Genomic DNA, 23196 nt, shown 5'->3' on the forward strand with positions numbered 1-23196 from the left:
AACTAAAACACTAACAAGAAAAATGACATGGAAAATCAAGCTCAAGGAAAATTCCTCATCACTTGAAGAACAATGCCACTTCCACTAACACAAGTGCTAGCGATGTCAATGCTTCAACTACACACTTTCTCCATCCAACAATCTACTCCAAGTGCTAACGGATCAACTGACAAGCCATAGCAAGTGAATGCTATAACCCTTTCCAACACCTTATGGGCAAACCCTCAAGGAACAAGAAACCAACTTAAGCTTAGCATAATGGACCACCATTGAGAATCCAGTCAAAGCTACTACAATGCTACTTCGTGCAAGTAGACTAGCTTCACCATCAACCACTTTGGGGTTGATCATCGTTTAACCAAGCAACTTCGTAAACACATTGCTCATTATCACATGGATATGATATAGAAATCACAATGACTTGATCATCAATCAAGCAACAATATGAGCAATGCCAATGTCATTACTTCAAAGGTTTATGTGAGTATCAAGTGTCAACTCGATTCGACAAAATGAAACATAAATGCCACACGTCACCGATAGAGATTTACAACACCCAACACCACTAACTTTTGTTCACAACATGGACAAGCTCATGCCACTCTCTTTCCGACCAAACTCAAAACTTAATCCAACACCAAGCTACTCAAGGAGCAATAGCAAGGTTCCCCGAAAAAGAATTGAGCATTGTAACCCAAGTCTTCCAATAGTAAGCTTAGACAAAATGGTTTAGCGTTTCACCGCTATCCATCCCACAACTCACCATTTGTAAGACCATCACTTCCAAATGCATCAAGGTAGGGACTCTTGATTGCATGATGTGAACATGAGCAATGAGTCACACCTCGTTGCAAATCATTTCTCCAAGAAGAGAAGATGATTTACGTGTTTGATCCTTCGTGCCCGATGACTCTCTTTTCGGTCTCATCTTTGACTAAACCTCAAGCTTGCTTTTGCACTGCCTTCAGTCTAATCCAAGAAAAGTTTATGAGAGAGCACAGCAACAATCACTTGAAATCAATAGACTTATCCCTACAGTCTTGATTGATCCACTTGTAATCATGCCTAAGAAGGATCCACTAGTGCCGTGCTAAACAACTACGGACCAGCCTATTTGCCACTTATAGCAAACCCAGGGAAGGTTTGCTTTTACCCATGGTACAAGGAACAACTCATGGAACCACCGATAGGCTAACATTAATCCTACCAACTCAAAGTGTAACCTTGAGTTGCTAATGTGCCTCACTCACGAGCCCAAGCTCAAACTCGTGCAAACGGAACATCTCCAATCCATCCTATGAGCCCAAGCGTAAGCTCACATCATAAGGTACAACAAGGTAACCAAATCCATACCCAAGAAATGAATATGAAGTCTTTGCACCCAAACGTGTACCCACTCGGATCATCGTTTTCATCTCTACGTATGCAATGAGACTAGTTGCCCAATCTCATTGAATAGTACTCGCTGAGACTCATCCTCTGATACCAAATGTAGCGCACGTGGTTTTGACCCTTTATCCTATGGTGATTTACCATAGGATAACACCACGAAGCGGAACCTAAACCCTCTTTGTGCCACGTGACAGATGCCACATGTCATATGCCACATGTCCATGCCACGTGTCCATAGGAACCCGAGGGTCAGGGCCTTGGCCACTGAACGAAGGAACGGTGCCAAACTCCCAAGCATGGAGCCAAGGAGTGATGGAACCAAACCACGGAGCAACTCCTAAGCATAAAGCCCAAGGAGCGAAGGGACAAGGGCCTGGAGCGACTTGGAACAGTCCTAGAGTAACCAGCATCCCAATGCCAGGACCAACACGCAAAACGGAGCCAAACGGAGTCTGGCGCTATTTCGGCATACCGGTGGCCTAACGCGAGGACATGGGTACTCCACCAACTAGCATGGAATGGAACTTGGGCTTAGACCCAAGCCGGACGCAGAACAAGGACAGGCACGCAAGTGGGAGCTAGACTATGCCTCAGGTTGGTCAGCCATGCCCGACCTACCCACTATCCCTACTATACATTTGGAACCCCCCACAGCCCTCCCCCCCCTTGAGGAACACACGCTTTGGGTTTTCACCCCAAGCCTCCCTTAGTATTAGGAGTTAGTCTCTGGGACAAGCTTGAAACTTACTAAATATGGAATGTCCTTAGATTGCGAATTTGGACACGGGACGAATACCATTGTGTTCAGGCCGATCTCTACATTCCGTAGATATGCCAAATGAGCAAATCTGGACACTTTCCATAAATAGCATTTGGGACCGAAATGAGACCAACACAAAGGGCATGATAGCGAGGGTGTTTGGCAGACACGGTAAGCTATCATCTAGCGATGTTGAGGGACCAAGCTCAATATCGCGGGGGTTCCCAACACTAGCAAGTGCAAGTCAACGAATGAGTTTCTCTAACCAGGTCAAGTATGCTTGACAAATAGCACGTAGGAATTCCGTCCTTATACCCATCTGGTCAAGTGCACATGCAAAGACCAGTTTCTCAACTAGCTTAGGCGGAGACTGATAACGGGCCCAGCAATACCGACCTCCTGCCATCGTGGCAGTAAGGTAAGAGTGTCCGTAAGGACTAGCCGACAGGTAACTTTCGATACCCGAAGTCACATTCGCGACAGTGGTTGGGTGGTGAAGAGCCTCAAGAGGAGGTGTAGTATAATTTAGGGAGACTAGATTTTTGTCTTTTAGCCATTAACCTTAAAAAATTTCCAATATTTAGAATAGATAGTTTAGCATATTACAATTGATATACATTTAGATTAATCTTATGTTTATAATTTATAAACCTTTTAATACACTTCTAGGTATATTCTAGTATATTTTATAATTTAACAGTTAGAATATACTTAGATTAGGTTATGATGTAAAAGATTACATTAAAAAGAAATAATATATTTGAATGTTAAGCGAAGTATAGGCCTATTGCCCATAACCTCATAGGTTACATATGAATGTAACAAAAAGATATAATGCTTTATTCTTGGATTTTTATTACACTTATGTTTAAACTTTTGGCCCAATACTTCAGTGCAAACATAGCAATGATGTCATACCTAGTTTGTATGAACTGTTAAAGTTAGCTTGATTAATTTTGAGCAAAGATTTATTCACAATTTATGAAGAATGCATATCTTCAAGTACTATGGTGGATATGCTTGCAAAGACTTTTCTCTACATAGAAAAAAGTCAAGATTTACACTTTCAGGTTGTAATATTATAAACATCTTTACTATTGCATAATTTTTTTTGTATGTCGTATAACTACATTTAAAATATTGAAAAACTTAAAATGAACTTATCCAAAATGTTGAAGTGATTATTTTTTACTAATTACTCTATGCATACAAAGCGATCTACACATAAAAAATATGATTATATATTAAGTGCAACATTACAATATTATATTTAAAATTTTTGTGTAAAATACTTAATAAAATTTTTAGAAAAAAATAATTCTTTGCATATGGTACTTTCTTTTTAATATTAAATTATTTTGTATTCTATCAAACTCAATTTTCTATATATATATATATATATATATATATATTAGTGGATGTTGATGGTGTGGTTGTGGCTAGTGCTAATATCCTTCACTAAGTACAAAATGCTATAATTGATGTATTGGAGAAAATATTTAATGCACAACTTCCAAAATAACGATAAACATTCTGCATTTTTTCAAATTATAGAGAACAAATTTAGCATGGTGTGTTTTGAGTTTTGATGATACATTAAATTTTCATGATAATGTGAAAAATTATATATTTCAATGCCAATTAGGTTTAGCATCATCACGAAATCAAAATGTTAAATTTTCAATTTATCATTTTTTCTATCTCTTACCATTTAAAGTGCACTTGTCACAATAAGTTAATAGTTTACCAAAGTCTGAATGACAACTTGGTATTATCAATTAAATTTAATTATCTTTTAATTACAAATTTATTAAAAATACAACATTCAATCTATTGTCATTCTTAAAATACTGCTCCTTTTTATATAAAAGTTTTGAATTAAATTTTACTTTTACACAATTTACAACACTATCGTCTGATGTTACAACATAATTGATAGAATATACATCAGCACAGTTTATAAAAACAGTTTGTAAGAATAAATCTTCACACTATTGTGTTGTTTTGTCTTCTTAAAATCATTGTGAAATTATTACAAAACTCACTTGAAACTGAACTGTTGGGACGTACTTGCAATGTCATCCAATATCATTGAAGAGTGAGTAACAATGAGTGGCTTAAATGCACTCGCCCACCTGGCACATCTCCGACACATTTTATCCTTAGTCCAGCAAATGGAAGGGAGATGGATCTTGAGCATTTGCATCGTCCTCTTCACTGCAGCGCTATGGCGATTCGTGACGGTCTACTGGTGGCGCCCCAGGGCGATCGCGGCGCAGCTGAAGAAGGAGGGCATTCAGGGGCCTCCACCCCGATTCATGGTAGGCCAAATAGCTGAAATCCAGAACATGAGGAGCGCCATCAAGGATCACGACATGGAAAGTTTCAGCCACGACATTTTCCATCGGGTACATCCTGCGTTGCTCAAATGGCGGAAGCAATATGGTATGTTCTTGTCATCCCTGATGAATCTCAAAGCTTCGTTCCTGATGATCATGGTCCAGGGAAGAGATTTGTGTTCTGGTGGGGAACTGAGCCAAGGATATCGGTCTCGGAGCCTGAGATCGTAAGGGAGGTTTTGTCTAAGAAGTTTTCTCAGTTTGATAAATCGGAGGCCGGGCTGCGGTTGGCGAACTTGTTCCTTGGTCGTGGATTAGTTTCTGTTACTGGAGAGGAATGGAGTCATCACCGCCGACTCGTAGCACCGGCATTCTTTCATAAACGTATTAAAGTGGGTATTCATACTATTATCTTCTCATGAAGTCTGGCTGATAAGTGTTTCTGATTCTCCTGTACACAGCAGATGACCGGTACAATCGCAGGGTGCGCATCTCGCATGCTTGATCAATGTGAAGCTACAATGCACCAGAATCCCGAGATTGAAATCTCCGGAGAGGTGCGTAAGCTCACAGGAGACGTTATCTCCCATACAGCATTTGGAACTAGCTATCTCAAAGGGCAGAGGGTTTTCGAGATATTGTCTAAGAAAATCCCAGAGCTACTGCCCAAACTCGTCAGCTTTTCCTGGATTCCAGGCTTCAGGTATGCTCGATCATCTATTGAACTGAATCCTATTCACTTGCTTACAGGTTTCTCCCACTTCCAATCAACCTCCGAATGTGGAAGCTTCATCAGGAGTTGGATTCTCTGATCACTGGGATCATAGACGAGCGTCGGAACTCAGTGAAGTCAGGGGGGAGCAATACATACGGGAATGACTTACTCGGATTGATGCTAAAGGAGTGTGACAGCAGCAGTAATTTCACAAGGAGGGATCTGATAGAGGAATGCAAGACATTCTACTTTGCGGGGCATGCGACCACAGCCACCTTACTAACCTGGACTTTGATGCTACTGGGAGGCTATCCTGAATGGCAAGAACGCGCCCGTGCTGAGGTACACGAAGTATGTGGCAATGAGATTCCTGATGGCGAGAGTGTCAGCAGGCTCAAGCTCGTAAGTCGATCAATATCTCCTAATTCCAAAACTTAACTTCTTGATTCTTGAACAGGTGGGAATGATCCTTTACGAAACTCTGCGGCTGTATCCACCAGCAATCGAGATGACCAGGGAGTGTGTGGAGGAGTCTTGGCTGCAAGATTTACACGTTCCAAAAGGAGTATCTGTGTCGTTTCCAATCGCTGGATTGCATCAGGACAAGGAGCTCTGGGGAGAAGATGCAGGCCAATTCAATCCGGATCGCTTCAAAGATGGGATCTCAAGCGCGTGCAAGCATCCAAATGCTTTCATGCCGTTTTCGTTTGGGCCGCGGGTGTGCGTGGGCCAGTCGTTTGCGATGATCGAAGCCAAAGTCATTCTGGCTATGATACTACAGCGATTCTTGTTCCGGCTTTCACCGAACTACCGCCATAATCCTGCGATGAAGTTTTTTTTCTTGAAGCCTATCCATGGAGTGCCGCTTGTACTCAGTAAAATGTGATACATAAAAGTTATGTTTGTTGAACTACTACGAGTTCTTGAACCAAACTGGTTGATAAATCATCTGCTCTTTCATAGTACCTCAGAAACGTTTAGAACCATCGCGATGGAGCCCGAGGTTCCAAGAGAGTCCACCACCGAGTGAACTCCAGCGAGAATCTCGTCCAAAACGCCATGCAGGTAAGTGTAAAAGTAAACCGGCAACGATTTTGTTTAACATAGAGTCATGCCAATAAAAACAATAACGTCAATGGAGTGATGGTTTGAGAGGGCTTCCACAGTGGTATTGCTGGAAACGAGATAGAGGGCCACCAGGGAATGCAGGCCCTTGGCATCGGCTAGCACATGGTACTTTCTCAGCGAGAAGAAGGATGTCCTCCCTCCGATCCATCGCAGCTTCTGGATCCCAATCGAGCTTGGCGTTCATATTTCTTCCATTGTTTTTTAGTTCTAGGTTTTCGTCCAGGGAGGAAGGCATCCTATTTTGTCGGGAGATGGAGCTGGATGGGGGCCGCGAGGAAAGATTTTTGCACCATTTGCAAGAGTGGTGGCAAAGTAGCTCGAGATGCCCTGGTTTGTTGTGTTAGTGTGCACAAATGTTCTCATACTGGCATTGTATTTATTTTTGTTTCAGGAGGAGCCTCTAAGTAGATTCTCAAATTATTGGTATTGGCTTGGCAAAGGTTATCTTGCTGCAAGAGGGAAGCACTAACAGGAGTTTCATGCACTCTCACGGAGAAGGAAGCAGAAGAAGAGCTGATGAAGCATTACCTTGTCAAGTGGAAGTCGAGGTGTTACCTTCATTGCTCTTGGTAAGTCTTTTCTTGGTTATAGACACTAGTCACGTACGAAGCATCACAGGATATCACTGAATGAAATGGAGAGAGCTTCAAGGCTGTATCATGGCTTGCGAATGAAGATGAACCAATGCCACAAAACGTGTGAGGCCATGAAACAATGTCCAACTCGAGCGGAATGAATCACTGTTGACATGGTCATAGATGAAAGGTTTGCTTACGATGATTTTTCTTGCATGTTGACACTAAATTATTGGTGTCAATCTTGTCAACTGGAAGGAGCAAGCATATTCTATAGTATATAGTGTATTCTAGGGTTTCAAGGTCAGCACATACCTCTCCTCCACATTTTTGGTGCACCAGACAGGGTAGAGTGACTTCTTGGCTTGTTCACCCTTTCAATTTGCAAAAGGATTGAGAGGAATGGAAGTGAAAAGTTGAGGTTTTTGGTGATTTGATGTATGGATTTTAGAGCAAGAATTCTTGCAAGATATAGAGTGGATTGAGTTGATTCTTGTTGCAAAGGAGGTGCGACATTATGATCTATCCAAAATGGCTAGGTTATGTAGGGATTTAAGGATTTTGATGTCATGTTCTTTCCTTTGTTTCTTGTTGGATCTATGTTGGATTTGATAATGGGGTATATGGGTGGAAACACCTGGTCTTGAGCTGTCTAGAAAGTGTTTTCTTGATTAATTTGGTGATGCAATGAGTTGCATGCAAGTGATTGTTTCGTCATCAAATTATCTCAAAGTGATTTGAGATTTTTAGTGTTTGGTGCAGTGATTTGAGCTAATTCACACATTTGATTTCATCATGGCTAAGCTTAATGTGTACAAGATGCAATTGCAAATCTATGTGTATCATATCTGCTTCAAACAACAGTGAGAGCATGGACATGTAATGCAATGAAGCTCAGGTGGTAAAGGTGTGTGTATCTATTTTGGCTCACAAAGTTTGTGGGAAGTGCTTAAAGAAGCTGGACAAATTTATACAATATGTTATCACTCAAGAACACAAGAGGTATGAGGACTGTCATATAGTGTATTGGTAGAGATCTACTCCTTCCTCTACTTAAATGCTCTCTGATGGCACTTTCAAGGAAAGTCAGTAGCAGATGACTGAGAGGTTAAATTGGATAGAAATAGAGACAACTTCATTGAGGCAACAATAGGCTGGCCATGGCCAAGGATACTTTGGTTGGGGGCAAGGACCAGTTGATTCTGCTTAGGAGTAGGGCTATAACCAAATTCCACCACCATGAGGTTACTTAGATAATGCAAATGCCAACACCTGGTATCCACCCCAATATGAGTTTTGTCAGTTTTATGGTCATGATAAGGAACCTTACAGAGAAAAACAAGAATATATGGCATGGGGAAACTATGCTATTTTTTCCACACCTACTCCTTGGCCTCCACAGCAGCAAATTTTTCAGCACAAGCCATGCATAGTTGGTCCAAAACCAAGTCAGAACAGAAAGGAAAAGCTCCGGCAGGTTCAGTGAATCTTGTTTACTTCTTAGGACCACATGACTTCATGGATGATCATATTGGGTGGATTGGTTGCTCACATATATGGATAAGACAGTTCAAGTAATATTGGTTATCAAGTCTTGTAGCAACATGGTTGGCAAGGAGGCATGGGCCTTGGATCTTCTGGATAAGGGTGCTTATATCCGATTGAGCCAGTCACCATAGTGAATAGACAGGGTGTGGGAATAGAGATCATCTTAGGTGTCCTTGACTCACAGGTGCAATATGTTGAAATGTAAACAAAGTCTGAAGACACACCAGATTCCCCCTACAACTTGCTATCACCACACAAAGGTAGGAGGCATACTATTGCCACTTTTAGTAGACGATGCTTTGCCTTCATGTCAATCGGTCTCAATGAAGAAGGCTGTTTATTACAAATTGTAACTCAAGCTCAGCCACTAGTAGTTGTTGAGTTGGAAGCTGAAAAGCTAGTAGTCACCCAAGTTGACGAGTTGATGATTTTGTCATCCTTTAGATCTCACTACAACTCCCACTTTCTATATATTCTCTAAGTTAAAAGGATGTCTGTAACAGCATGCCAAACATATCTATGTAAACCTGAAAGCTAACTTCTGAAAATAATATATTGAGCTTTCCACACTCAAGGGCATAAAAATTGTTCTAGCTATTTAAAAACTGGAGACTTCATAGGAATTTCATTAGAACAATCTCAATGGAACAAAGAGTAGAGGGTAAGAGGCCATAGTGGCAACACCATTACCCATTAATATTCAATGCTATGCAATCTAACAAGCACTTAACCTTATTAGGTGCTACGCTTAGCATTCATAGAATTAAAGACAAACCAGTCATAAAAAAGAAATTGCATAAAAACTATAAAAAATAAAAGAAACCATGTTGCTGTTTGGCATAACAAATTCTTCAGTAATATAGTTGCCTTCTATGGTTAATTCTCTTAGATTGCATCATGTCTATTGACTCTTTGCTCTTGAAAAACTTAACATTCCCAATTTTCTCTTCAAAATAAAGCATTTAAAAATTCTTAAGAAAGTAATTATCATTTGCAAACACAAACTCTAAAATATAATCATGCACTTTCCAACATATTCAAAATAAACAATGTATTTATACCATGATTTTAATTATAACATTGATTGGTTGTGAAACTTTAAGACATTTCTTTGAAAACTAAAAAGGCTGACTAAGAGTTATATTTTATTTCCTTTTAAAGTGAAACTATACATATATTTGGAATAAAAAACAACAGCACAATTAAAAGAAACAACATTTTCTAAGTATTCTATATTATTGACATGATTATATTCCTCCATTTTTTTAAATTTTGTATAGTGATATAACCATTTCCAGGTGCATTGATCAAGTCTCCAACTTTTGCAGAAAAAAAGGGGGAGAAAGAGAAGAAAGGAGGAGGATAAACAGATCACATGAGATGAGCTATTGATCACAAGCAGCATGGAGCTCCAGAGCATGCATCAAGAGCACTAGGGAAGGAGTGAGAGAAACAAAGAGAGAGATACCTCACGCATTCGTATCGGGCGCTTGGCCCAGCGCTTGTGAAATTGCCCAAGGAGGAAAATAAAAGTAATAGATGAGACTAAGTAATTCATATTATGAAAAGAAACACAACACAAGTTATGGTAATAAAAGCAAAGGTAAATTTTATGAAATTTGCTAGATCAGAATTTATCTGAAATGGGAAAGCAACTGCTTTCCCTGAAGTCTTGACTGATGCCCATGTAAGAGGATGAAATCAGATCCGCCAGACATCGCGCAGCGGCAGCTGCTGCAACACCTCCTCCTCAATCTCTTGATTCATTTGCAACCTAATGATCTTAACCTATTCTTAAAAGGTAATCATAAGGAGTGATGTTCTTCATGAACTCGTCCTGCATTGAATTCTGGAGCTCTTCCAGTGTGAGCGAGTAGATTGATCCCTGGCAGCAAATGCCTTCATTTAAAGGAGGATGGAGCATCGCCTTGGAGAAGCCATGTCTTCTTCTTCTTCTTCTTCTTCCTCTTTCTTCTTGATGTGATGCTACTAAGAAAGATTGGATCCTGTCTAGCTCTCTCACTCACTCATCAATGAGACTACCCTGATCGGCACTGAGGAAAGAAAAAACGAAGAAAAACAACTCTGCATGAGTTTTTTAAACTGTGAAGAAGGGATGAGAAGGAAAAAAGGGGAGAAAGAGAAGAAAGGAGGGAGGATCTAAGCTCACAAATCAGGAATGCACAAGAGCTAAGAGGAAACAAGATGCATTCAGGACAGGATCAGTAAGAGTGGCATCAAAATTTCCAATACATTTAGAATATGCCTGGATATTCTAACATATTACAGTAGATATACATTTAGATTAATCTTATGTTTATAATTTATAAACCTTTAAAAACACTTCTAGGTATATTCTAGCATATTTTATGATCTAACGGTTATAATTTACTTAGATTTGGTTATAATAAAAGATTACATTAAAAGATATGAATATATTTGAAAGTCAAGCCATTGCCCATCACCTCATAGATTATATACAAATGCAACAAAAAGATATAATGCTTGATTCTTAGACTTTTATTACACTTACAAGTGCATCATAGGTCTAGTCTGGGAGGCTGGAGGAGGCTGAGGAGTTAGTGAGATCCATCCCTGATTCATCGGCATGGATGAAGATCTTTGGCACATGCTGGCTCCAAAACGATTGCATTAGATCCATGAGAGCTGCTGAGTTTGCCCTTGATGCCAGAAAATCCAATCCCTTTATCCTGCTTGCCAACATTTGTTCTAGCATAATTTTAAGTAATAAAGAAAATTATCAAGATCCAGGTGACACAGCAGCTAATCTCCACTAATCAACACTTTGCACATCACATGCATCACAGCACCTTCTTCTATTAGCCCCATGCGATTGGCCACCTCCCATTGGCTAAGAGCAAACATTACTATGATTATTCATTAAGACATTGTTAAGAAAATAACCTTTTAACAGTTACCCCCATTAGATGGCTGCCATTAGTTGGATCTGGCAGCCCAAAAAGTTTGGCAAATCCTCATTATTATAGATGTTTAAACTTTTGGCCCCATACTTCAGTGCAGAAATAACAATGATGTCATATTTGGTTTGTATGAGCTGCTTCCACACACAAAAGTTAGCTTGATTGGTTTTGAGAAAAAAATTATTCACAACTTATGAAGAATGCATATATTCAAGTACTATGGTGGATAACTTTTGCATAATTAATTTTGTATGCTGTATAACTACATTTACAATGATGAAAAACTTAAAATGAACTTATCCAAAATGTTGAAGTGATTATTTTTTACTAATTGCAAAGTGATCTGCAACATTACAATATTATATTTAATCTTAGTCCTTCCCCATTGTCGAAGGACCCATTTAGCTGAACAAAGCATCCAGAATCCATTATCCTCCACACCCTGCCCTTGTAAATCTTGTAGAGCTCTAGCCTGGACTCGGGCTCCCGACAATGGTCTTCCTCGTCTCTGCTGCTTCTCCCACTGCTCCTGCTATCCGTATCCCTATGCCTTTCTCCATCTCGATCCTGCTCACAATCCCTCTCCTCTTTATCTCGCTCCTTCCCTCTAACATTCTCCCTCCCCTGATGTCTATCCTTGTCTTTCCTCACGGGCGGGAAAATGGCATGAATGACAAGTACTCAAGCTTCTCCTGGAGCTCCATCACTGCAGCTCTGCCCTAGCCCTAGAAATCCCGCCTTTATAGACCTTGTTTTAATCTTTATATATACTTACTAAACTTTTAGGGCTGTTTATTCAGTTGAGCAAACTTTATTCCTTCACTCTTTTTGTTCACTGAATGTTCAAAAATTGATACTTTAGAGATCCACCTAATCAGTGTGGGGGCTTTTGCTGTTGCTTGAAAGGGTCTACAAAGGTCCCTGATGTTGATTTTGCAAAGACCACCCAATAATCAGGGCAACACTCTTCCTCTTGTTTGAAAAAATTGGGTTTGTGAGTGAGGCATATTAGCAACTTAAGTTTACACTTTGAAGTTGTAGGGCCTATTGGTGGTGACCATTAGTTATTCCATGTTACCATAGGTAAAAGTAAACCTTCATTGGGTGCTATGAGTGGTGAAGAGTTCCTTAGCATGACATAAGTATGAGTATGAGTGGATCAATCAAAATTGTAGGGATTAATCTATTAATTTAGGTAATCATTGTTGTGCTCTTTTGTAAACTTTTTTTATATTGGACTGAAAGCAATGCAAATGCAAGTTTAAAGACTAGTTAAAATTTGAGTCCAAAAAGAGAGTCATCAAAGATGAAGAATCAAGTATGTAAAATATTTTTTCTTCTTCGAAAGATGATTTGGCAAAGAGATATGATATCATTGTTTGTATTCACATTATGCAATTAAAAGTCTTTACCTTAATGCATGTTAGTTATAACAGTCTTATAAGTGGTGAGTCATGGGATGGATAGTAGTGAAGCGCTAAACCATTTTTTGTAGGTTTGCTATTGGAAAGCTTGAGTTGCAATGCTTAATTATTTTTTAAGGAACTATTGCAAATGTGACTATGGGTATTGAAAGTTACTTGTTGGCAAGTTCTTTTAAATATTATTTCCTTAGTGCCATAACGGCAGAAGGTAAGGATTGGTAAACCCTTTATTAGTCTCAACTTAAGCTAGTTGAGAAACTAGTTATCATGTATGTACTTATGCCAAATAAATATAAAGTAGGAATTTTTATACATTTCTTGCTGAACATATTTAGCTTGGTATGAAAAACTCATATTTTAACTGCACTTGTTAGTGTTGGGAACCCCCATGATATTGAGCTTGATTCCTCAATATTTGCTAAATGATAAATTACCATGTCCGCCAAAAAACACTCTCGCTATTATACCCTATATGTTATGAAAAGTGTCTAGATTGGTTATTTAGGCATATCTATGGAATGTAGATATTGTTTTAAACATGATGATGTTGCTCTTGTATCTAAATTTGCAATCTACCGCCATTTCATATTTAGTAAGTTTTCATGATTGTCCTAAAGATTAACTCCTGAGATTGGGGTAAAAGCCCAAAATGTACATTCCTTAGAGAAAGGGTTTTAAATGTATAGTAGGAAGTTGGGCATGGTTAACCAACCTAAGGCATAGTTTAGCTTCTACTTATATGTCTATCCTTGTTTTGCATTCAATTTATTATAGCCTAACTTAAAAGGAAAACATGGGTCTAAGCCCAAACTCCATACTATGCTAGTTGATGAAGTACCTATATCTTTACATTAGGCCATTAGTATGTTGAAATATCACCAAACTTTGTTTAGCTGTAACACATGTGGTTTTTACCCTTTATCCTATGGTGATTTACCATAGGATAACCACAAAGTGGAACTTAAACCCTCTATGTACCACGTGTCACATGCTATATGCCACATGCCACATTTCCAATGACAGCAGAGTGGAATCTAAGTTTCAAGGCCTTGGGCCACTAAACGACAAAACAGAGACAAACTCCTAAGCAAGGAGCCAAAGAGCAATAGAATCGGAGTATAGAGCAACTTTTGAGCATACAGCCCAAGGAATATAGGGATAGGAGCATGAAGCATCTTGGAATAGTTTTAGAGCATCTAGCATTCTAATGCTAGGATCAATATGCAAAACAGAGCCAAATAGTATTTAACACTATTTTAGCATACCGGTGGCCTAACGCAAGGATATGGGTACTCCATCAGCTAGCATGGTTTAGAACTTGGGCTTAGACCCAAGCCAAATGTAAAACAAAGACAAATATGCATATATAAGCTAAACTATGTCTTAGATTGGTTGGCCATGCCTAACTTACCTACTATATATTTGTATATATTTGGAAACCGCCCCCCCCCTTTCTTGAGGAATGCACGTTTTGTTACCCATCCTTAGTACCAAGAGTTAGTCTTTGGGACTAATTCAAAATTTACTAAATATGGAATGTCTTTAGATTGCGAATTTAGATACAAGACGACACTATTGTATTTAGGACAATCTTTACATTTTATAGATATGCCAAATGAGCAAATTTAGACACTTTCTATAAATAGCAATTGGGACTGAATAGTACTAACAAAGTGCATGATAACAAAGGTATTTGGCAGACACGGTAAGCTATCATCTAACGAATATTGAAGGACCAAACTCAATATTGCAAGAGTTCCCAACATTAGTAAGTGCAAGTCAACATCATGAGTTTCTTATCACTATGTCAAGTATGCTTGACTAAATGATAACTTAGGGTTTCCTTCCTTAGTGCCCTTCCGGTCTAAGTGCATATGTGATGACCAATTTCTCAACTAACTTAGACGGAGATTGATAAAGGAACAATACCAACTTTTTGCCATCGTGGCAATAAGGAAAGAATATCCGAAATGACTAATTAATAAGTAACTTTCAATACCTAGAGTCATTACTCCTATCCTTTAGCTCTTTAGGGTGTATGTTAGAAAGTTGTTCTATGCTCTGCTTTTTTAGCTCCTTAGAAGTTTAGCTTTGTCCTTTCATTCAATGGCCCAAAGCCCTAAAACTTGGGTTCCACTTTATTGTTATTGAACACATGGCATATAAAAGGTTTAAGTTCCACTTTGTGGTAATTTTATAGTAAATCACTATAGAATAAAGAGTGAAAACCACATGTGTTACATTTGTTATTAGAGAATGAGTTTCAATAAGTACTATCCAATAAGCTAGTGCAACTAATCTCGTTATATATGTAGAGATGAAAACAATTATCCAAGTGGATACACATTTGGGTATTATGACTTTGCATTTATTCCTTATGTATGGATTTTGGTTGCCTTTTATACCAAAATATATTTGTTTTTGCTTAGGCTTATAAGTTGGATGTGAGATGTTCCATTTGCATGAGTTTGTGCTTAGGCTCATTAGTAAGGCACATTAACAACTCAAGCTTGTATATTGAGTTGACAAGATTAATATTAACCTATCGGTAGTTACCATGAGTTGTTCCATATTACCGTGGGAATAAACCTCCCTTGGGTTTGCTATAAGTGGCAAATAAATTGGTTTATAGTTATTTAGCTAGTGGATCTTATACACTTTTGTTTGATTAGACTGAAGACAATGCAAATGCAAGTTTGAAGTTTGGTCAAAGTTGAGTCCAAAAGAGAGTCATTAGACACTAAGGATCAAAAATGTAAATTATTTTCTTATTTTGGAGAGATAGTTTATAATGAGATATGAACTTATTGCTCATGTTCACATAATGCTCTTGATGCATGTTAGTTATGATGGTCTTCTAAGTAGTGAATCATAAGATGGATAACAATGAAGCATTAAACTATTTTATCTAGGCTTGATATTGAAGATTTAGGATACAATCCTTAATTATTTTCTAAGGAACCTTATTATTGCTCCTTAAGTAGCTTGCTTACAAACCTAAGAAAATTATAAATCTATGAAACTCTTTCTAGATTTCTAAATAGCTTGTTACATAGAGAACAAGGAGAATTGTCAGCCAGGGGCTCAATACTGCCTAGCTATAATCATTTGTTCTCTAACAAAACTGTGAGTCACCAGCTATAAATCTTTCTTCTTTAAGCAGTTTGCATTTACTTTTGGCTGTTATGCACCAAGTAACTGTCAACTATCTGGTTTTATACCTGACCTAGGAAATCTTACCCAGCTCACACATTTGTAAGCTTGCAGGAAGGTGTACAACTTGTAAGATGTATCTAATGAACGGTGTTATTGCAGGGATTTGAGTTTCATTTGATAGTCTTAGCAGACTGTAAGGTTTTTCATCTATTGAGTTAAATCTAAACGGGAAGCCAAGCATTTTTAGTTTCTTGGGAAGTAACAATCTAGCAAGGGGCCTTCCGAACAAGCTATCGAGGATCATCGACATGTACGTAGACTGCAAAATCGTTCTCCTCTTCTAACCAAGTTATATATATACAGAGATGTATCGTTCAACAGGCTGATTGGACCTTTCCCTCAAATAACCGAGTACGTGTTTTTATTCTAAGCAACATGCTATTAATTTTTCTAAACGTGCACAGGAATGCTACCATTATTGGCAATCAGTTCCAAGTTAATAGAACTCAAGGGTAAGGTTCTCTTCCTGTTTCAAGAAGGTTCATCTCACCATGTTCTCGTTGCAGGCAACATGGGAATGCTGCTACATGTATACAGGATATAGCAAACTGCAGCAATGTGAACCAAAGAAACGATATTTGCTGCATATAAAGTCTTCGATTGATTTAGACATATTTCCTTCTCAGGTTTTCAATTCGCCATCAACTGTGGAGGACCTCAGACCACTTCGGATGGGACAGATTTTAACGCAGACATGCCAAGGTCTTTAATGCACGGGGACTCCTATCTGGTTGGCAGGCTGTACTGTATCGAACCGCCAGAGCTGTGCCAACATCTTTGAGGTACCTCGGAGTTGGCATGCGAAGTGGCTCATACACAGTACACCTCCACTTTGCAGAGATTATCATCGGCACTGGCCAGGACGGGCCAGGAGTCGGTCGACGGTATTTTGACGTCTTTATCCAAGCTCAAAGATTTCAACATAAGGGAAGAAGCCAATGGGTCTCTTAGAGCTTTGACAAGGAGCTTCACTGCCGTTAATGTATCTAATGGCGTTCTGGACATTCATCTTCTTTGGATGGGAAAAGGAACATGTTGTGCTCCATTCAGATCTTCGGTCCTCTGATATCCGCAATCCAAGTTCTACCTGGTAAGTGTTAGATACTGCTGAAGTTTGTCATCGTTCTAAACTTGCGTTTAACAGAATTTGAAACTGGTGGCGCAAGTCAGAGCGAAAACAGTTCCAGAGGCGTAAAAATAGGTGTTTGGAATCTCCCTGCCACTGGTGCTCTTTGTGGTCTCCGGTTATTTGTTGTGCAGGAAACGACACATAAAAAACTCAGAGAACGACAATGAAGATCATTTTTTGTTAATGTTTTTGCGGATTATTCATAATAATGCTCTGTGCGATGCAGACTTCAAACTTCTAGACGGAAAGCTGCATATGTTTTCTTACAATGAAATAAAAAACGCTACGGCAGGATTTGACCCCGCGAAGGTCTACAGGGTAAAGTTTTCTTTATGCAGAAAGTGAAAAAAGTGTTTGGACTTTCAGGGGGTATTATCTGATGGTATGTTAGTAGCGATCAAGCAGCTTAATAAGATGAGCGACAACACGGGCGATTTCGTGAACGAGGCCACACTTATCTCCACAGTGCAGCATCGCAATCTAGTCAAGCTCTATGGATGCTGCACCGAAGGAAACAATTGGATTCTTGTTTTCGAGTTTATGGAAAACAAATATCTGCATCAGGTGCTCTTGAGTAAGTACTTTAATCTAATGCTTCCCTCATGCTTCATGTATTCTGTAGGTCCCTCGGGGCGAAATATACACCTCAGCTGGCCAACTCGCTTCAACATATGCGTTGGAGTCGCAAGAGGGCTCGCCCATTTGCACGAGGAGTCGTCACCGCGTATTATACATCGAGACATCAAATCTACCAATGTACTTTTGGATCAAGCTCTGGTGGCAAAGATAGCGGACTTTGACTCGCCATGAAGAGGATCTTCTTTGGCAAACAATGGTATTCTTCCAAGGTAGAGTCTCCATGTCTCTCGAGTTTTGAGTTTCCAGGACAATGATGCCGAGGACTTTACGACAGTAAACTTCCAAGGCAGAGTGGAAATCAAGGTCCAAGTTCTGAACATCCAGGACGATGCAAAGGTATACTTCCTAAGGTAGAGTCTATATCTCTTAAGTTTTAATTACAACAGTAATACTTCCTAATGTAGAGTAGGAAACAAGCTCCATATCTCTCGAATCTTGAGCTTTATCAGCGAAATAGATAGGGAAAATGCTATAGAGATGGCAGGAATATGCCCAACCCCGGCATCTTGAAAGCCCTCCAAAGCATTGACAGTGGCATCGCGGCCGCCAGTTCCGACACGTACGCGTCTCTCCTCCGTGGATGCCGCCGCATCAGCGAGGTCTCGCTCATCCATGCTCACGTCTCCAGCAATGGCTGGATCCGCAAGGCCTTCGTCGCGAATCTCGTCGTACAGATGTACGGCGCCCTCGGCGGCGCTGGCGACGCGTGGCAAGCCTTCTCTACAATGCCCACCAGGAATCTTTTCTCCTGGAACATCACTCTGGGCGCACACACGCGGCACGAGGAGCTGGAATATGCCAGGAACCTCTTTCGAAAGATGCCCAGCCACGATACCGTGTCGTGGAATCTCATGTTTACAGCATATGCCCAATCCGGGCATCTTGCCGTTGCGAGGAATCTCTTTGATTCTATGCCCAGGAAGAGCCCCGTGTCTTGGAACTCGATGGTGCAAGCCTACATTAGCCATGGATTCCTGGACGAGGCTAGGGTTTTGTTTGATCGCACTCCTGGAAAGAACGTCGTGTCCTGGAACGCTATGATCCAGGCGTATGCCGAGAGAGAGAATTTGCGGCGGTCAAGAGATCTCTTTGACAGAATGCCGCTCACGGATCTCATCTCCTGGACGACGATCGTCACGGGTCACGTCGCGCAGGGCAAGATCGACGAGGGTAGGGTTTTGTTCCTAGCGATGCCGGAGAGGAGTGCTGTGGCTTGGAACGCGATGATCCAGGCGAGCTGCCAGGAAGGGGATGTGGATGCCGCGTCCGCGCTCTTCACGGCTATGCCGGCTGGACGGGATTGCAGCTCCTGGACGTCGATGATCTCTGGCTATGCCAGGAACAATCGAATCGGGGCTGCGGTGGCGGTGTTTTGGCGAATGCCGGCGTGGAGTGTGATTTCCTGGAATGCCATGGCCATTGCGCTGGCCGAGAGCGGCGATCTCTCCTCGGCCAAGATTCTCTTCGATCGCATCCCAGAGAAGAACAGCGTCTCCTGGAACGCGATGATCCAGGGCTACACCGTGAGCGGGGATTTGATCGCCGCTATGGAGGTCTTCGATCGAATGCCGCAGCTCGACGTGATCTCCTTCACCACGATCGTCGCGGCGATCGCACAGGGCGGAGATCTGGATCGCGCCAGGGTGCTGTTCGATGCCATGCCAGAGCGAAATCTCGTGTCCTGGAACGCGATGATGGCCGGCTACGCCCAGAACGGCGATCCGAGCTCGGCTATGGTGCTGCTCAAGCTCCTGGATCAAGACGGCCTCCGGCCCAACGCCATCACTTTCGTCGTGGCGCTAGATTCGTGTGCCAATCTCGCGGCGCTGGCCCAGGGCAAGCTCCTCCTCGCCGAGATATCCCTCCTCCAGGACGAGCTGTGCCAGTCGATCGAGCTCGGCAACGCAGCGATCAATCTCCTCGGCAAATGCGGGCAGCTGGATCAAGCCCGCCAGATCTTCGATTCCTGGAACACTGGCCGTGGTGATGCCGTGGCCTGGAACACCACGATCGCGGCCTACGCCCAGAATGGCATGGGCCGCGACGCGATGGAGCTCTTCACGGCCATGAATCTCGAGGGCGTGGAGGTGGACGACGTGACGCTCTTGAGCGTCCTGGCGTCAACCAGCGGCTCTGACGCGATCCAGTTCTTCCACTCCATCGCCGCGGACTACCAATGCGCGCACAGCCGCGAGCACTTCCTGTGCCTGGCCGACGCACTGGGGCGATGGGGCAAGCTCCGTGAGGCGCTGGCGGTGATCCTGGCGATGCCCTACGCGCCCAACCTCATCGCGTGGACGACGCTGCTGAGCGCTTGCAAGGGCCACGCGGACGTGGAGATAGGCCAGGAGGCAGCGAGGAGGGCGAGCGAGCTCTGGCCCGAGAGCCCCGCGCCATACATCGCGCTCTCGAGCATCTATGCCGCGCGCTTTTTCAAAAGTTAGGGCACGGGCGAATATTCACCTTTAGGGTTAAAGGTAATTTTAGGGTTCTTGGCATTTTGTCCTTATCGATCGCAATAGCTGCTACTCTGCCAGTAGAGAAACACATGGACGTGGTGCCGCTGAGCAAGCGCATTTGGTAGCGGATGAGCCGGCTGATCTGATCATGACCACCGTTCCAAAGTTTGATTCAGATGTGGTTCGAGTGCTTCCGCTGTCCAAGGAGAACACAATCGTTTATTCCTAGACGATCTTCCATAGTTTTGAGGAACAATAGCTAAATTACCATAGACAATAGCAATGGCTTTCTTCTTTCAGTGAACAAAAGTTTGAAAAACTCTCATCCCCAAGAACGAAGAATAGAGCACGAGAAGCCCAATTCCCAGCGCTCGACTGGGTTGCATCCTCCTCCCCGGAAGAAGTAGCAGCGTCCAGATCAATCCCACCACCAAGAAGCCAATGGTGTAGTACAAGCTTCGATCGCTGGGGACGACGAAGGACGCTGGATACGTCTTCAAGCTCGCCAGCAGCAGCGAGATCCCCAGCCCAACCAGAGTGTTAAACATCGGCCCCGCATAGCAGCCCGATACCGCCACCTGAGCTCCATCACCTCCACTGGAAGCCATGGCGACGTTGGCCATGAGATCGCCCATCGAGTTCCCCCACGCCAGCACCGTCAAGCCCAGCAGCGACGAGTCGATCTCCAGGATTACCCCCAGGCTGACGAGAACCGCCACGAGCTCCTTGGCGATGATGTAGAACCAGACGATGCTCATGAGGAACCCTCCCACCACCCAGGGAAAGACGAAGCTCCGAGGAGGATGATCCGGGGTCGTGACGAAGAAAGCCGCCAGGCCGAGCACAGCTCCACTGCCAAATCCCCAGGAGTAGACGTAGAAGGCGCTGGAGGGCGAAACTCCGGCGCTCAGGAGGAACGCGAGGAGAACCGGAGCTAGAGTGACGCTCGCCACTGCCACCGGACGAGACCATCGCTTGTCCTCCACGAGAGGAATCGTGAGCTGCCTGGGAATAGTGAGCGGCCAGTCGATCACCATCTTGAAGAGCCTGTGGAAAAAGCTCTTCCAGTTCCGAGAAGACTCGTGCTCCTCTTGCTGCTCGCTCCATCCCCAGAGCGGGCGAGGAACAGCCTCCTCGACTGGCTGCTGGTGCGCGTAGATCGCTACGTGAGAAGCCCACCTCCACTGCGGCAACGTGATCTCGATCGGGTTGCTCGTCGCCCCGGAAGAATCCGGATCCATCAGCGGTGTGTACCAGTTGTTCTCTGGATCCTCGTCGTGAACCACGGCTTGCATGGGCAGCCACCGTAGCTTGGATGCTTGCTTCTTGATCACCTCCGAGGCAGCCACAGTGATGGCATAGACGAGATAGATCGAGACGAAGGCCACAGCTCCCCAGAAACTAATCCTCCCAACGTAGAGAATGATCGTGAGGATCGCGAGGGTGACGAGGAAGAAGCAAACGTCCCGGATGAAGCAGTGGCGATCGAGCTGGACGGAGGAAGAAGCTCTCCCGGCAGTGATCACGTAGACGAGCCCCGCCACCACCGAAGTCACGAACACCGCTCCTCCAAGAACACTGTTGAGGCCAACTTCGCCGGCTCCAGCTCCCACGAAGGCCGCGATGCTGGCGAAGACGTCCGGAGCTCCATTGCCGAGAGGGAGCAAGGAGACCCCCGCGACGGTGGGAGGGAGATGGAGCAAGCTGGAGAGCTTCTGGAGCGAGCAGCAAAAGTAGTCGGCGGCGGTGTTGCCCAGCATGTAGAAGAGCGAGGCGAGCCAAATGCCCAGCAGCAAATGCCCCAGCCATGGGAGAGCTCCAAAGCGGCAGAAGAAGATCCGCGTGTAATCGATGGCGCCCCCCGACGCGCAGTCGCGGGCGTGAGCCTTGACGAAGGAACACGCATCGTGAGATTTCCCTGGGCTGTCACAGCCGCCGCTGCCGATCAAGTGATTTGGGGCGGCTGCCGGCTGCGCGAGCGCGAGATCAAGGAGCGCTCTTCCCCGCGAGTGGCTGATTGCCGCGGGATTGGAGGGAATGCGCCCGGAGAGGAAGAGGAGAAGCACGGCCCACGAAGCCAACCCTAGAACGGACCTCATCGAAGACGCTGCTCCTCATCTCCAACCCAAAAAATTAGGGTTCTTGGGAAAATGGGCAAAATACGGCTTCATAGAAAAATTAGGGTTCTTGGAGAGGTCACAAACATTTACTAGAGGTCGCGCAAAAAAAAGTGTTTTGAAGAAGGCTCTTCAGTAGCCTCCCTTGAGATCGTTGACGACATCGTATGGCACAGGAGTGACAGTCTCTAGCGTCGCGCCCTCGACGATGAATCCGGGCTTTGGCCCCGCGGGCTGGCGCTTGAGGCACGTCTTGTTGCCACTCTTCCTCGCCTCCGCACTGCTCTTGATTCTCTTGAGGAAATCCTCCCGGCAGCGCGAGGGCTTGACGTGCTCGATCCGGACGTGTAGCCTCTTCTTGATGATCCTGTTCCCCACCTAGCAGAAGAAGCACAGGAATCCACATCAAAATCTTGCGAAAACCCACATCGAATTGGAAAGGAAAGAGCTAAAACTCGAAAGATTGATCGATCCGCGAGGCATACCTGCTTGTTCATCTCGACTCCGACCGCGCGCTTGGTGACATTCCACACAACCCCGGTGCGGCCGTGGTAAAATTTGTGCGGCATGCCCTTGTGGATCGCGCCATTCACCTTGACATCCACGTAGTCGCCCACACGGAATGTGCGCAGGTAGACGCTGAGCGGGATCGGCCCCTTCTTGCGGAACTCCCTCGCAAACAGATCCCTGGTGCGCGCCCTCTGCCCGTGTCCCGCCGGCATTGCGTTAGCTCCTTCTTTCCCCTAGCCGCCGGAAGAACCCTAATCCTGTGAGCCCTAGGATCGATTTAAAGATCAGAACGGACGGTCAGGA

The 23196-nt window shown here is 43.3% G+C and overlaps 4 protein-coding genes across 5 annotated transcripts; 2 read left to right on the forward strand and 2 right to left on the reverse strand.

The window, feature by feature from the left end:
* The first annotated feature begins 4278 nt into the window (after positions 1–4278).
* Positions 4279–6120, forward strand: LOC9633160 (cytokinin hydroxylase). Of its 2 annotated transcripts, none has more exons than XM_002970690.2 (5): positions 4279–4597; positions 4657–4883; positions 4953–5194; positions 5242–5608; positions 5664–6120. In XM_002970690.2, the coding sequence occupies exons 1-5, from the start codon at positions 4327–4329 to the stop codon at positions 6090–6092; spliced, it is 1536 nt and encodes a 511-aa protein (XP_002970736.1). In that variant the 5' UTR covers positions 4279–4326; the 3' UTR covers positions 6093–6120. The 2 variants fall into 2 exon arrangements, with proteins under 2 accessions (XP_002970736.1, XP_024531461.1); XM_024675693.1 differs by having other exon boundaries at positions 4956–5194.
* A 12631-nt stretch (positions 6121–18751) lies between these two features.
* LOC9633161 (pentatricopeptide repeat-containing protein At4g02750) lies at positions 18752–20495 on the forward strand. Its single transcript, XM_002970691.2, has 2 exons — positions 18752–20184; positions 20330–20495. Exons 1-2 carry the CDS (start codon positions 18752–18754, stop codon positions 20493–20495), a joined length of 1599 nt encoding a protein of 532 aa, XP_002970737.2.
* Positions 20496–20535: 40 nt separating this feature from the next.
* Positions 20536–22388, reverse strand: LOC9633162 (cation/calcium exchanger 4). Its single transcript, XM_002970841.2, has one exon. It carries the CDS (start codon positions 22363–22365, stop codon positions 20563–20565), a length of 1803 nt encoding a protein of 600 aa, XP_002970887.1. The 5' UTR covers positions 22366–22388; the 3' UTR covers positions 20536–20562.
* Positions 22389–22436: 48 nt separating this feature from the next.
* LOC9641280 (60S ribosomal protein L21-2) lies at positions 22437–23150 on the reverse strand. The gene is made up of 2 exons (XM_002970842.2): positions 22869–23150; positions 22437–22761 (listed from the first exon to the last, which is right to left on the reverse strand). Exons 1-2 carry the CDS (start codon positions 23103–23105, stop codon positions 22516–22518), a joined length of 483 nt encoding a protein of 160 aa, XP_002970888.1. The 5' UTR covers positions 23106–23150; the 3' UTR covers positions 22437–22515.
* Between the last annotated feature and the right edge of the window lie 46 nt (positions 23151–23196).

Source organism: Selaginella moellendorffii, unplaced genomic scaffold (genome assembly GCF_000143415.4).
Source record: "Selaginella moellendorffii unplaced genomic scaffold, v1.0 SELMOscaffold_15, whole genome shotgun sequence".
Taxonomy (NCBI): domain Eukaryota; kingdom Viridiplantae; phylum Streptophyta; class Lycopodiopsida; order Selaginellales; family Selaginellaceae; genus Selaginella; species Selaginella moellendorffii.

Bases quoted from the DNA above. Each gene is read 5' to 3' on its own strand.
- LOC9633162 (XM_002970841.2), bottom strand. From the start codon at position 22,365: ATGAGGTCCGTTCTAGGGTTGGCTTCGTGGGCCGTGCTTCTCCTCTTC.
- LOC9641280 (XM_002970842.2), bottom strand. From the start codon at position 23,105: ATGCCGGCGGGACACGGGCAGAGGGCGCGCACCAGGGATCTGTTTGCG. The intron at 22,762-22,868 runs GTATGCCTCGCG...TTCTTCTGCTAG, and splicing joins GAGTCGAGATGAACAAGCAG to GTGGGGAACAGGATCATCAA.
- LOC9633161 (XM_002970691.2), top strand. From the start codon at position 18,752: ATGGTGCAAGCCTACATTAGCCATGGATTCCTGGACGAGGCTAGGGTT. The intron at 20,185-20,329 runs GCCCGAGAGCCC...CGATCGCAATAG, and splicing joins AGGAGGGCGAGCGAGCTCTG to CTGCTACTCTGCCAGTAGAG.
- LOC9633160 (XM_002970690.2), top strand. From the start codon at position 4,327: ATGGAAGGGAGATGGATCTTGAGCATTTGCATCGTCCTCTTCACTGCA. The intron at 4,598-4,656 runs GTATGTTCTTGT...ATCATGGTCCAG, and splicing joins CAAATGGCGGAAGCAATATG to GGAAGAGATTTGTGTTCTGG. The intron at 5,195-5,241 runs GTATGCTCGATC...ACTTGCTTACAG, and splicing joins TCCTGGATTCCAGGCTTCAG to GTTTCTCCCACTTCCAATCA.